A 12,931-nucleotide genomic window follows, 5' to 3' on the forward strand; every position below is an offset into this window, starting at 1 on the left:
CACTGTGAGCAGGTGCCAGGTCGTGCTGAAAAATGGAATCTTCATCTCCATAAAGCTTTTCAGCAGATGGAAGCATGAAGTGCTCCAAAATCTCCTGATAGCTAGCTGCATTGACCCTGCCCTTGATAAAACACAGTGGACCAACACCAGCAGCTGACATGGCACCCCAGACCATCACTGACTGTGGGTACTTGACAATGGACTTCAGGCATTTTGGAATTTCCCTCTCCCCAGTCTTCCTCCAGACTCTGGCACCTTGATTTCCGAATGACATGCAAAATTTGCTTTCATCCAAAAAAAGTACTTTGGACCACTGAGCAACAGTCCAGTGCTGCTTCTCTGTAGCCCAGGTCAGGCGCTTCTGCCGCTGTTTCTGGTTCAAAAGTGGCTTGACCTGGGGAATGCGGCACCTGTAGCCCATTTCCTGCACACGCCTGTACACGGTGGCTCTAGATGTTTCTACTCCAGACTCAGTCCACTGCTTCCTCAGGTCCCCCAAGGTCTGGAATCGGTCCTTCTCCACAATCTTCCTCAGGGTCCGGTCACCTCTTCTCGTTGTGCAGCGTTTTCTGCCGCACTTTTTCCTTCCCACAGACTTACCACTGAGGTGCCTTGATACAGCACTCTGGGAACAGCCTATTCATTCAGAAATTTCTTTCTGTGTCTTACCCTCATGCTTGAGGGTGTCAATGATGGCCTTCTGGACAGCAGTCAGGTCGGCAGTCTTACCCATGATTGCAGTTTTGAGTAATGAACCAGGCTGGGAGTTTTTAAAAGCCTCAGGAATCTTTTGCAGGTGTTTAGAGTTAATTAGTTGATTCAGATGATTAGGTTAATAGCTCGTTTAGAGAACCTTTTCATGATATGCTAATTTTTTGAGATGGGAATTTTGGTTTTTCATGAGCTGTATGCCAAAATCATCAATATTAAAACAATAAAAGGCTTGCACTACTTCAGTTGTGTGTAATGAATCTAAAATATATGAAAGTCTAATGTTTATCAGTACATTACAGAAAATAATGAACTTTATCACAATATGCTAATTTTTTGAGAGGGACCTGTATATTAAGAACATTAAATATTAAAACAATAATAATTAAAAAGCCTTTTTCTTAATTTCTTTTTCAGCAGCTTAGTAGATGCCCCCTGCTTATTCTTATGTGGTAGGTGCAGTGTTAAATTTGAAATGCCATTTTAGTCGTATTTTAGTTATCTGAATTGTTTTAGTCATCTTTTATTAGACTAAAATAGTCTGAATTTAGTGTACGAAAATGCAAGGAATGAACTCTTAACATACCAAAGTCAGCAAAGACGGACTGTCCGACGATCTTGACATCTTTAGGCTTTGTAACGAGGGACGTGACCCCGGAGAAATTGCCTCCCTATAATAAGGAAATAAAGGATTCATTAGGAAGGAGAATTCTGAGGGTAAACAAGCCTATAACATGAAATGTTCTATCAGTTTTAGTGAACGAGTGAAAAACGAGCCGTGTCCAGGAACCAATACAACATTCTGCGGTCAACTGTCTACAAAATGCTTTTATCCTTTTGGAAGGGAACATTGTTTTATCAAAGAGACCAACAAACTGAGCCACGCTCAAATTGCCTGTTTCATCACATATTATATTTGGAACTACATCATAAACATTGCTGTAATACTATTATCCTGTTATTGAAGACAACCAGTCACCGATTCTAATAACCTCAATCTCTACTCTTGCATTGTTAGCCTTTATCTCACAGGGGTTATTTTATTTTAGCTGCTTCAAGTCACTGTTGGAAGGGGGTAGTCAGGAGAGCTGATCTGCTGATTTTTTACTGGGAGTGGGGAGCTGAGCTGCTGAGTTATTGCTGGAAGAGGGGAGCAGGGTGAGCTGATCTGCTGATTCATTACCTAGAGGGGGAGCTGAGCTGCTGAGTTATTGCAGGAAGAGGGGAGCAGGGTGAGCTGATCTGCTGATTCATTACTGTGATGGGGGAGCTGAGCTATTGCTGGAAGAGGGGAGCAGGGTGAGCTGATCTGCTGATTCATTACTGAGAGGGGGGAGCTGAGTTGCTGGGTCACTGCTGAAACAAGGGAGCAAGGTGAGCTTCACTATTGAGATACTGCTGGGAGGGGTGTAGTAGAGCGAGTTGATCCGCAGGTTCATTATGGGGAGGGGGAGCTGAGCTTCTGAGTTATTGCTGGAAGAGGGGAGCAGGGTGAGCTGATCTGCTGATTCATTACTGGGAGGGGGTGCTAAGCTGCTGAGTTATTGCTGGAAGAGGGGAGCAGGGTAAGCTGATCTGCTGATTCATTACTGGGAGGGGGCTGAGCTAGTGGGTCACTGATAGAAGAAGGGAGCAAGGTGAGCTGTACTACTGAGTTACTGCTGGGAGGGGTGTAGTAAGATTAGCTGATCTGCTGATTCATTACTGGGAGGAGGGAGCTAAGCTGCTGAGTTATTGCTGGAAAGGGGGAGCAGGGGGAGCTGATCTGCTGATTCATTACTGGGAGGGGGAACTGAGCTGCCGAGTCATTGCTAGAAGAAGGGAGCAGGGTGAGCTGATCTGTTGATTCATTACTGGGAGGGGGGAACTAAGCTGCTGAGTTATTGTTGCAAGAGGGGAGCAGGGTGAGCTGATCTGCTGATTCATTACTAGGAGGGGGGGGGGCTGAGCTGCTGAGTCATTGCTAGAAGAAGGGAGCAGGGTGAGCTGATCTGTTGATTCATTACTGGGAGGGGGGAGCTAAGCTGCTGAGTTATTGCTGGAAGAGGGGAGCAGGGTCTGCTGATTCATTACCAGGAGGAGGGAGCTGATCTGCTGAGTTATTGCTAGAAGAAGGGAGTAGGGGTAGCTGATCTGCTGATTCATTACTGGGAGGGGGGAGATGAGCTGCTGAGTCACTGCTGGGAGGTGGTAGCAGGGTAAGCTGAGCTGGTGATTCACTGCCAGCATGCTTGTTCTGAATCTGAGTCAAAAGTACTATAAATCCAGACAAATGACATCTTCTGGAGGCCAGCAATGGCAGTCCCGGTTCCTTCCCCATGCAGTGTCATTTTAAAGCTGAACTTCAGCCCTCTCTTCAGTCTTGCACAGTTGTACTAGCTCCTCTCCTGTATTAAAAACTGCTTACTCTGATTTCACTGCACACTGTGACTTTCTTACGGTGTAAATACATGGGTATGCTCCCCCAAATTTTTTTGCCTGTTTATTATGTATTCGGTCTGACCAGACTATCGAGGTTGAGCAGCCCTCCCCACCTCCCACATACACCTGTACTCAATCAGTGTCCACCATCAAGTGGATATAGGAGGAGTCCCCTGTAGTGCATTTGCACATTTTTCCCAGCAAGGAGTATTATCTCCAAGGGTTAGAAAGGCTGGATTCATCTCTTTTTCATGGATAGTGTAGGACCCACTGATAATGGGGTACTTTGACACAGTAGTAGGCTTGAGCACGATATGGCCATATGGTGGGACCAAACCCCCATTTTTATTTATGCACTCTCTTCAGATTTGGTAGTAATTTCTTTTGCATTTGCGCGCTATTCTTTTTTAATATACATGTCTTTTGGTTCATAGCTGCAGCAGCTTTGGAAATACATGGGTATGCTCCCCCAAATTTTTTGCCTGTAAATTAGAAGCTGCAGCAAGTCAGATAGAGACCGCCTCATTTCCTGGCTGGAGGACGTCCATCATTTTCTAGCCCTTTCTCCCAGTCAGACTGTGCTTGGCTCACCCCTTTCATTCATTGGATTTCAGTTATTTTAGTAATGGAGGCTCAGCATCACATGTGGGCATTACATAGGGAGGTCTGTATGCAAATACAAGCTGCCTAAGAATGCCAACCCCTTCAGACTGACATCCCCCAATCAAAGAATTTAATATTTGCCACACTCCTCCCAGAAACCAGCCCACTGCTTGCATCAGGACTGAGGGCTCTTGAGAGAAGTACTAAGGCCGGGTGCTGGGATGTTTTCAGGAAGCTGTGTACTGCACCCTGCTGCCCTCCTACCACCCATGATCTGATTGCACTGCATAAAGAAGCCCAGAGGCTCAGTGATGTCATCACTGGATATACAGTACAAAAGGTATTTCATGAAAATGAAAATGTTTTATTAAAAAATTGTATCAGTCTGTTGATGAGAGATGAAAGGAAGAACCAAGGAAGATAAAAAATAAGCTTTAAAGCGTACCTCCACTTTTGTTGAGAAAAAAACATTCCCCTCTGGGTCATCTCTGTACATTGCAGGATTTTAACAAACTTTGTTGCAGATTTATACCTTTTATTATTCTGAAGAAATCGCTCTTTGTTTGTCTGTGCCCATGTGCATATGAATGGGACTGGCTTTATAATTATCAATCAGCTGCTGCACTTGCAGGGCTCTAATGAGGAAAGTGACAGGGTCTGCATCCCTTTAGATGTGATTTCCCTTAGTGAGTATCTCACCAAAAGTTAGATATTTGTTGCAGACTTGTATCATAGTGCAGACTTCTGGGAAAATGAGTGAGCCAAACACACAAGCAGGAAATTCCATTTCTGGGGGACATTCTGTATAAATTCTTTGTACAGAGCGCCTCAAGGTGGCCATATTGCATTTTACAGAAAATTACAGCAGCTGCAGATTGAATAGGAAAGGTCATTTATAATAACATTCAGTTACAATATGACTTGTGCGGCAATTTTATGTGTTATTTGTCATGATTGCACCGATACCGGTCTTTGTGCCGATACAAAGCATTTGCACGGGTATCAGTACTTGTGCAAATGCATGGATACCTGAAATCGATACTTTGAGGCACAGGTGTCAAACACAGGGCCCGCGAGCCAAATGCGGCCCCCTAGGCCATTTCATGTGGCCCTCACACCTCTCCTGGAGCTGCGGCACCCCCCTGGTCTCTGCCCCCACCTTGTCTCTTTAGTTGGCAGTAGAGAGGACAGTACTCCTTGCACTCCTCTGTGCAGCTGCAGAAAGGCTCATCTTTGCCCACCCCCCTTTTCAGCAGTCCGCAGAAGAAAGGAGGGCAGAACTCCTCCTGCAGATCCTGCACCTCTCTGTGCAGCTGCAACGCCACCTAGCCTTTGCCTCCCTCTGGAAGCTGACTCCAGCCCTCCCCTGGTTCTCCTCCAGATCCGGCACTTCTTCCTAGATCCACCCGCATCTTCTTCCTGGCAGCAGAACAAGGTAAGGGGGTGCATTGTGATGTAAGGAAGGGTGGGTGACTCTTGACTTCTGATGGTGGGGGTTCTTGACATCCCATGTAAGGGGGCGTGGGGTGCACTGGACATCTAATATTACAGATATAACCAGCTCTTTGAGGGCAACCATAATGCTGATGCGGCCCACGATGAATATTAGTTTGACACCCCTGCTTTCAGGCTTGGGTCTTTCAGCTGTCAGTGGGGGAATGTAAAAAAAAAACAAACCAAAAAAAAAAAAAAATAAGACAAACCAAAAATAAAAACAATTATTCGCTGTCCTAACAACTGATGACTCAATCAGCTGTCAGTGGGGTTCCCCTGTTGACAGCGTAAGCTGAAACACTAAGATAAAAGAAACATTGTTTCTTTTTGTATCTTTGTTTATTCATCTACAGCAGGGATTCCCAAACTACGGCCCTGCAGCTGTTGCAGAACTACACATCCCATGAGGCTTTGTAAACTCTGTAGACATCCAAAAAGAGAGAGACCGCACTCAGAGATGTTAAATAAAAATCCTTAGGACTCCTTTATTCTCCATAAATCCAACAGACAGCAGACAGACAGTGCAATACACGAACAGACGTGTCGGGTTGACGCGTTTCACGATAAAAATCGCTTATTCATAACCGATTTTTATCGTGAAACGCGTCAACCCGACACGTCTGTTCGTGTATTGCACTGTCTGTCTGCTGTCTGTTGGATTTATGGAGAATAAAGGAGTCCTAAGGATTTTTATTTAACATCTCTGAGTGCGGTCTCTCTCTTTTTGGATGTCTACATGCTTGGATGGCGGATCTGACCTGCACCGAGTGCTGAACTTGCACCTGAGCGGCTTTCTTCCTCGTTTTTGCTTTGTAAACTCTGACATTCACATACATGACTAGGCATGATGGAAATTGTAGTTCCTGAGCAACTGTAGGGCCGTAGTTTCGGAATCCCTGATCTACAGATCAAAGGGGTGAACTTCAATTTGCAGATGAAGTCAGTTTAAAGCAAGCTGTCAAGTAAAAAAAAAAAAAAAAAAATTTACTCTAAGCAGCCCTAATTAACTGCTTATTCTTCTCCATTTATTATTTTCCTGCTGACTTTTTTTTTTGTTCACTTCTAATTTATAAACTATTAATAATTAAAACTTTTTTTTGTTTGCTTCGTTTGTTAACATTTTTACTCCTCTAACATACAGGTGCATCTCAAAAAATTAGAATATCATCAAAAAGTTAATTTATTTCAGTAATTCAATTCAAAAAGTGAAACTCATATATTATATAGATGTGTTACACACAGAGTGCTATATTTCAAGCATTTATTTTTTTAGATTTAATTTTGAGGATTATAGCTTACAGCTAGTGAAAACCCAAAAATCAGAATCTCATAAAATTTGAATATTACATAAGGCGAATAAAAAAAGGTATTTTTAATAGAGAAATGTTTGCTTAGTGAAAAGTCTGTCCATGTACAGTATAGGATGCTCTCAATACTTGGTCGAGGCTCCTTTTGCATGAATTACTGCATCAATGCAGCGTGGCATGGAGGCGATCAGCCTGTGGCACTGCTGAGGTGTTATGGAAGCCCAGGTTGCTTTGATAGCAGCCTTCAGCTCATCAGCATTGTTGGGTCTGGTATCTCTGATCTTCCTCCTGACAATACCCCACAGATTCTCTATGGGTTTGCTGGCCAATCAAGGGCAGTGATCCCATGATCATGTGACCAGGTATTGGTAGGTTTGGCAGTGTGGGCGGTGCCAAGTCCTGCTGGAAAAATGAAATCAGCATCTCCATAAAGCTGGTCAGCAGAGGGAAGCATGAAGTGCTCTAGAATTTCCTGCTAGAGGGCTGCCCTGACTTTGGACTTGATAAAACACAGTGGACCAACACCAGCAGGTGACACGGCTCCCCAAATCATCATTTCTTGGTTGACCTGAATCTGCTTCTGAGGGATTGCTATCTGAGGTCCAAAATTTGCAGAGGATGAACATCTGAGCTATTGTATTTAAAAAGCACATGTAACCCCATTTATTTCACTGGGGTCCACAGTACCAGGTGAGAAGATACCCACAAGGGGTCCTGTGTAATGGTTTGGTCTGGCACTGTATCAGCGTTGGTTATTGGCTGCGCTGAGGAAGGAAGGAACCATAGCTGCGGGAGAGCATGCACCAGTACAGTGAGTCCTTACACCACAGAGCTCCCCACGGGTCTCCCGCAAAAGTTCCTGACCGCACCCGCTCGGAGCAATGGGAAAACCGCCCGTACCCGCGAGATTTGCGGCACGTCCCACGAGAGCCCGCACCCAACGCAGCCCTCTACTTCAGAGCGCATGCACTGCTGGTGTCAGCGGCTGCATGCAGGGTGAATATCTCATAAACCATGCAGGTTTAGGAGATATTAATTTTACCTACAGGTAAGCCTTATTATAGCCATTAATACAAATTATATGATCTCTGAGGACATCACAGAAAGTGACGAAACGCGTTAGATTGGAACGCATAGCGTCGTTACGTCACGCAAGGTGGAACGCAAGCCGGAAGCACCGCTCGCCACTCTGCAGGGAGGACGCGCAGCCCGCACCGCTGACCACCAAAGATCCGCTCGTATATTTTATTGCATTCTAACCCACATTGTGGGTAATAAACTGTATTATCAAACTACTACACTATCTGGTGCTTCTTTCTCCTTCCCCCGTATCCCACTGACCATACATCCCGGAGTTTAAGGAGCCAGTACCAGTCCATAGGATCTTAAAGGGGAACCCATGCCAGCCCAGGGGGCAACTAAGCACGAGTGGTCCTAATGCCATAAGGTATATAGGACCCACAAGATCCGGTAAGTGATTTACTCTTCTCACACACACAGTGAAAGGAATCAATGTCATGGACAATCACGTTTGAGCACTTGCACCATTGAATCCATTGGAAAACTCACTGTCACTGAGGACTTTGTTGATAATGTTTTAAGCACTACAGTCACCTTTTTGGACTTTATTCATGATCATATTCATTGAACAGATTTATTGATATATTATTTATTAAGTCACTGATGCATATTGTGGCACAAATTTATTTATTAGATCATTGAAGGTTTTGCTATTGTTATTTTTATAAGGCTGCTCACAAATCACTTTTTATTCACTATATTATCACCACATTTATATTAATTTTTTATAGACAGAATATATATAATTTTACTAACAGTTTTTATGTTTGTCACATATCACCTGTTTTAGTAAATATCACTGGTATTCAGCTAGGGTTTAACCAGCAAGCGCTGTTGCTGGCCTTTTTATTAAGACCAATACCCTCCAAGCCTTATTATAGGCTTACCAGTAGGTAAAAATAAAAACATTGAGTATACTACCGCTTTAAGGGGGTGAATCCTTCCGGTCCAGAAGTGGTTAAGCTGAAAATGCTTCCCTAGTTTTGGTTTTCAGATTCTACACAGAGGACCATGGCCCGAGTATACCAGGCAACCGGCATTTCCATAGAAGGACAGGATTGACAGTCCTCCATATTTCTCTCCAGACGGATTTCCTTTAACCACTTAAGCCCCGGAGGATTTGGCTGCCCAAAGACCAGGCCCTATTTTGTGATTCTGCACTGCGTGAATTTAACGGACAATTGCGCGGTCGTGCGACGCTGTACCCAAACAAAATTGATGTCCTTTTTTTCCCATAAACAGAGCTTTCTTTTGGTGGTATTTGATCACCTGTGCGATTTTTTTTTTTTTGCGCTATAAACAAAAAAAGAGCGTAAATTTTGAGAAAATAACAATATTTTTACATTTTTTTATATGAAATTCCCCCCCCCCCCCCCAAAATGTAAAAATCAAATTTTTTTTTAATTTTTGGCCAATTTGTTTTCTGCTACCTATGTTTGGTAAAAAAAAAACACAATAAGCGTATTTTGATTGGTTTGCGCAAAAGTTATTGCGTTTACTAACTAAGGGAAAGACTTCTGTCATTTTTGGTGGTTTTTTTTTTAATGAGTAATGACGGCGATCTGCGATTTTTTTTGCGGGTCTGCGACATTGCGGCGGACAGATCGGACCCTTGACTGACATTTTTGACACTTTTGGGGGTACCAGTGACATTACTGCAGTAATCAGTGCTATAAATATGCACTGTTACTGTAAAAATGACACTGGCAGGGAAGGGGTTAATTTTATTGGAGAGGGAGGGGTTAATGTATGCCTGGTGCTTACTAACGTGTGTGGGGGGAGGTGACTGAGTGACACAGGGACAGATCGCAGGTTCAGCTATGCTGAACCCTGCAATCTGTCACTGTCTGTCACTTAGGCTACATTCACACCTGAGCGTAGCGTTTTTGCGCATTTTTTACCGAGATTTTACAGCGATTTACAGGCGTTTTTACAGGCGTTTTTATATTGAATAGAAACCAATGGAAAACGCCTGTAATCTGCCCAAAAAGAAGCTCATGTACTTTTTTGAGCGTTGGGCGTTTTGCTTACAGCGGCAAAACGCTCAGATGTGAACAGGGGCCATTGAAATGAATAGGATTTGTCTTGTTGGGCGTTTTGAGAGCTGATCCTAGAGCAGAAAAACTCCCCAAAAACGCCTACATGTGAACGGAGCCTTAGGAGATCCGCCCGCTTTGTTTACACAAGCGGGCGGATCTCCAAACTCGATTCCCCGACGATCGGGGAAGTTGCGGCGGTGATCACCGCCGCTCCTCCCCTGCCCCGACTCCCGCTGTGACTGAATACAGCGGGAGCGAGCCTTCGGCTGCGCGCGTGCGCCGCCCACAAGGGGAGGAGTCCAGCGACGTAGGTCTACGTCGTTGGACGGGAACTAACCACTTTGCCGCAGTAGAGCTCCAGTGAGCGGTCGGAAAGTGGTTAACCTGCAAGCGCTGTAGCTGGCCTTTTTATTAAGACCAATACCCTCCAAGCCTTATTATAGGCTTACCTGTAGGTAAAAATAAAAACATTGAGTATACTACTGCTTTAAGGGGGTGAATCCTTCCGGTCCAGAAGTGGTTAAGCTGAAAACGCTTCCCTAGTTTTGGTTTTCAGATTCTACACAGAGGACCATGGCCCGAGTATACCAGGCAACCGGCATTTCCATAGAAGGTCAGGATTGACATTCCTCCATATTTCTCTCCAGACGGATTTCCTTTAAACAAACATTTTAATGCACTCCATTTCCAGTTTTCGTATCGATAGCCTCCTTTTACCGCCATGCCTCCTAGGGCTCTTTGGCAAGAAAAACATCTCTTTGATGGAGAGATTAAGCTGTCTAGCAGCAATAAAAGGGTTATATAATCAGGCTCACTTGAGTTTTACACATCTCAATGTGTTCCTCTTTACCTAGCCCTGATTAATGTGAATGCAATCAGAGAGAGTCTCTGCAGGGAAACATGTTGCCATTAGTGCAAAAAAGATGAAGAGGGTCTGAGATGAAAAAAACATGCAGAGGAATATTAAAACGTAGCCGAGCCTGCGAAGGAGAAAACGCTTTAAGTGCGTCTATATCGGCATCCCGGCAAATGGAAGGGCACATCCTCCATTCAGCAGCTGACGGGCTCAGCGGGGCCCTGTGAAACGCACGCATTAGGGCAGACTGATTGCTTTAATAGTGAGTCACGCAAATCTACATGAGAAGCAATTAAGTTAAATTTACTATTTATTCCAGTGTTACCGATGGCAAGGTTTCGCCACAGCCGTAATTTGTATCCAGCTGAAGGTGCAAACCTCATTAAATGTCACGAAAGTGTAGAAAAAAAATAAAATAATGTTAAATCAAAAAAGAAAAAAAAATCTTAATCAGATTCATAACATGATACCTGCAAGTAAAGCCAAGGGCATATATTAACCACTTAAGCCCCGGAGGATTTGGCTGCTCAAAGACCAGGGCCTATTTTGCGATTCGGCACTGAATGATTTTAACGGACAATTGCGCGGTCGTACGACGCTGTACCCAAATGAAATTGACGTCCTTTTTTTCCCCACAAGCAGAGCTTTCTTTTGTTGGTATTTAATCACCTGTGCGATTTTTATTTTTTGCGCTAAAAACAAAAAAAGAGTGACAATTTTGAAAAAATAACTATTTTTCAAATTTTTTATATGAAATTCTCAAAAAAAAAAATTTAAAAATCAAATTTTTTTTAACATTTTAGGCCAATTTGTTTTCTGCTACATATTTTTGGTAAAAAAAAAAAAAAATCACAATAAGCGTATTTTGATTGGTTTGCGCAAAAGTTATTGCGTTTACTAACTACGGGAAAGATTTATGTCACTTTTATTGTTTTTAACGAGTAATGGCGGCGATCTGCGATTTTTTTTTGCGGGACAGCGACATTGCGGCAGACAGATCGGACCAGTGACTGACATTTTTTACACTTTTGGGGGTACCAGTGACATTACTACAGTAATCAGTGCTATACATATGCACTGTTACTGTAAAAAAATGACACTGGCAAGGAAGGGGTTAACTTTATTGGTGATCAGTGGGTTAAGTGGGTCCCTAGGGGCGTGATTCTAACTGTGGGGGGCGTGGCTTGTGATGTAACCACAGAGACATACGATCCTACATAGCAGGATCGTGTAGTCTCTGCAGTTACACCAGGGAGAATGACAGGCGGCTTTGTTTACATCAGCCGCCTGCCTTTCTCCGTCTCCAGCGGGAGATCGCTAGTGACCGGCGGACATCGGAGCCGCCGGTCACTCGCGCGGGGATGTCAGGGAACGAGCGGGGGTGGGAGCGCGCCTCAGGCAGCGCGCGCTCATCCCCTAGAGGCTCGTGGGCGAGTGAGGTACCAGTATGTATGACCTGGCAAGTATGACCTGTTTGTTGTTTGTTCCTTTACAATCACTTTTTTCTCAAAACCGTTACATTCAAGGCGGCCTGTGAATTATAAATGTCACAGTTGCTTGTGGTCTCAGCTGAACTGTCAAACCATCAAATGGCTGGTGTCATAACCGATCACATGTGCAGCACCATGGCAACTGCAGATTAAAATAAGGCTAAGATGGCAGCTTCCTTGGCTGTAAAGTATAGGGGGTTTTGGTTCTGCTTATAATGGGGACTAGGAGAGAAGATAAGGTCCATACAGCCTGCACCTAGGCCTCACAGGGATTGGTTGTAGGGTAATACAGGTACTTGAAGCAATCACAAAGTACCTAAACCTTACCACTGCTGTCATGTTGGAAACTCTTTGGTCAGGTCAGGTTCACTTTAAGCAAGCCAATCTGTTTCTTACCTGGTTTTCCCAAGTCTCAAACTGAACGTCTTGGTTGCCGGCCAGCGTTGTGAGGAAGAGATCTACGGCAAGGAAATAACATCATATAAATGCCAGTGAAACCATAAATAGAAGAATCTGATCATATATATTCCCACATACAGTACATGTAGCAATGACATAATATTTATAGAACAGCAAAAAAAACTTAACATCAATTCAACCCTCTAGGGAGCCCCAAACATTCTTTTTGAAATCATTAAATCCAAATCATCAACAGCTGTTAATACACAATTATGTGCATACTCACTAATCCACTAGAGCAGGGGTCTTCAAACTATGGCCCTCCACTTGTTCAGGAACTACAATTCCCATCATGCCTAGTCATGTCTGTGAAGGTCACAGTTTTACAAAGCCTCATGGGACGTGTAGTTCTGCAACAGCTGGAGGGCTGTAGTTTGAAGATCCCTGCACTAGAGCATTTGTTTTCTGTAGACTGCAAAAATTCTGGTTGATCCTTCTGCTCACTGCCCCCCCCCCTCCTTGTCTGTGTTC

The 12,931-nt window shown here is 43.9% G+C and overlaps 1 protein-coding gene across 1 annotated transcript in view; it reads right to left on the reverse strand.

The window, feature by feature from the left end:
- The window catches only part of ITFG1 (integrin alpha FG-GAP repeat containing 1), a gene marked incomplete at its 5' end in the record, with an annotated part of 371,997 nt that overhangs the window by 246,637 nt on the left and 112,429 nt on the right, over positions 1-12,931 (reverse strand). Inside the window, 2 exons of the mRNA XM_082269956.1 lie at positions 1,298-1,382; positions 12,398-12,459. Coding sequence (XP_082126082.1) covers positions 1,298-1,382; positions 12,398-12,459 — 147 coding nt within the window. The remainder of the gene's footprint in view (positions 1-1,297; positions 1,383-12,397; positions 12,460-12,931) is intronic.

Source organism: Pelophylax lessonae (genome assembly GCF_965119305.1).
Source record: "Pelophylax lessonae genome assembly, chromosome: 10".
NCBI lineage: Eukaryota > Metazoa > Chordata > Amphibia > Anura > Ranidae > Pelophylax > Pelophylax lessonae.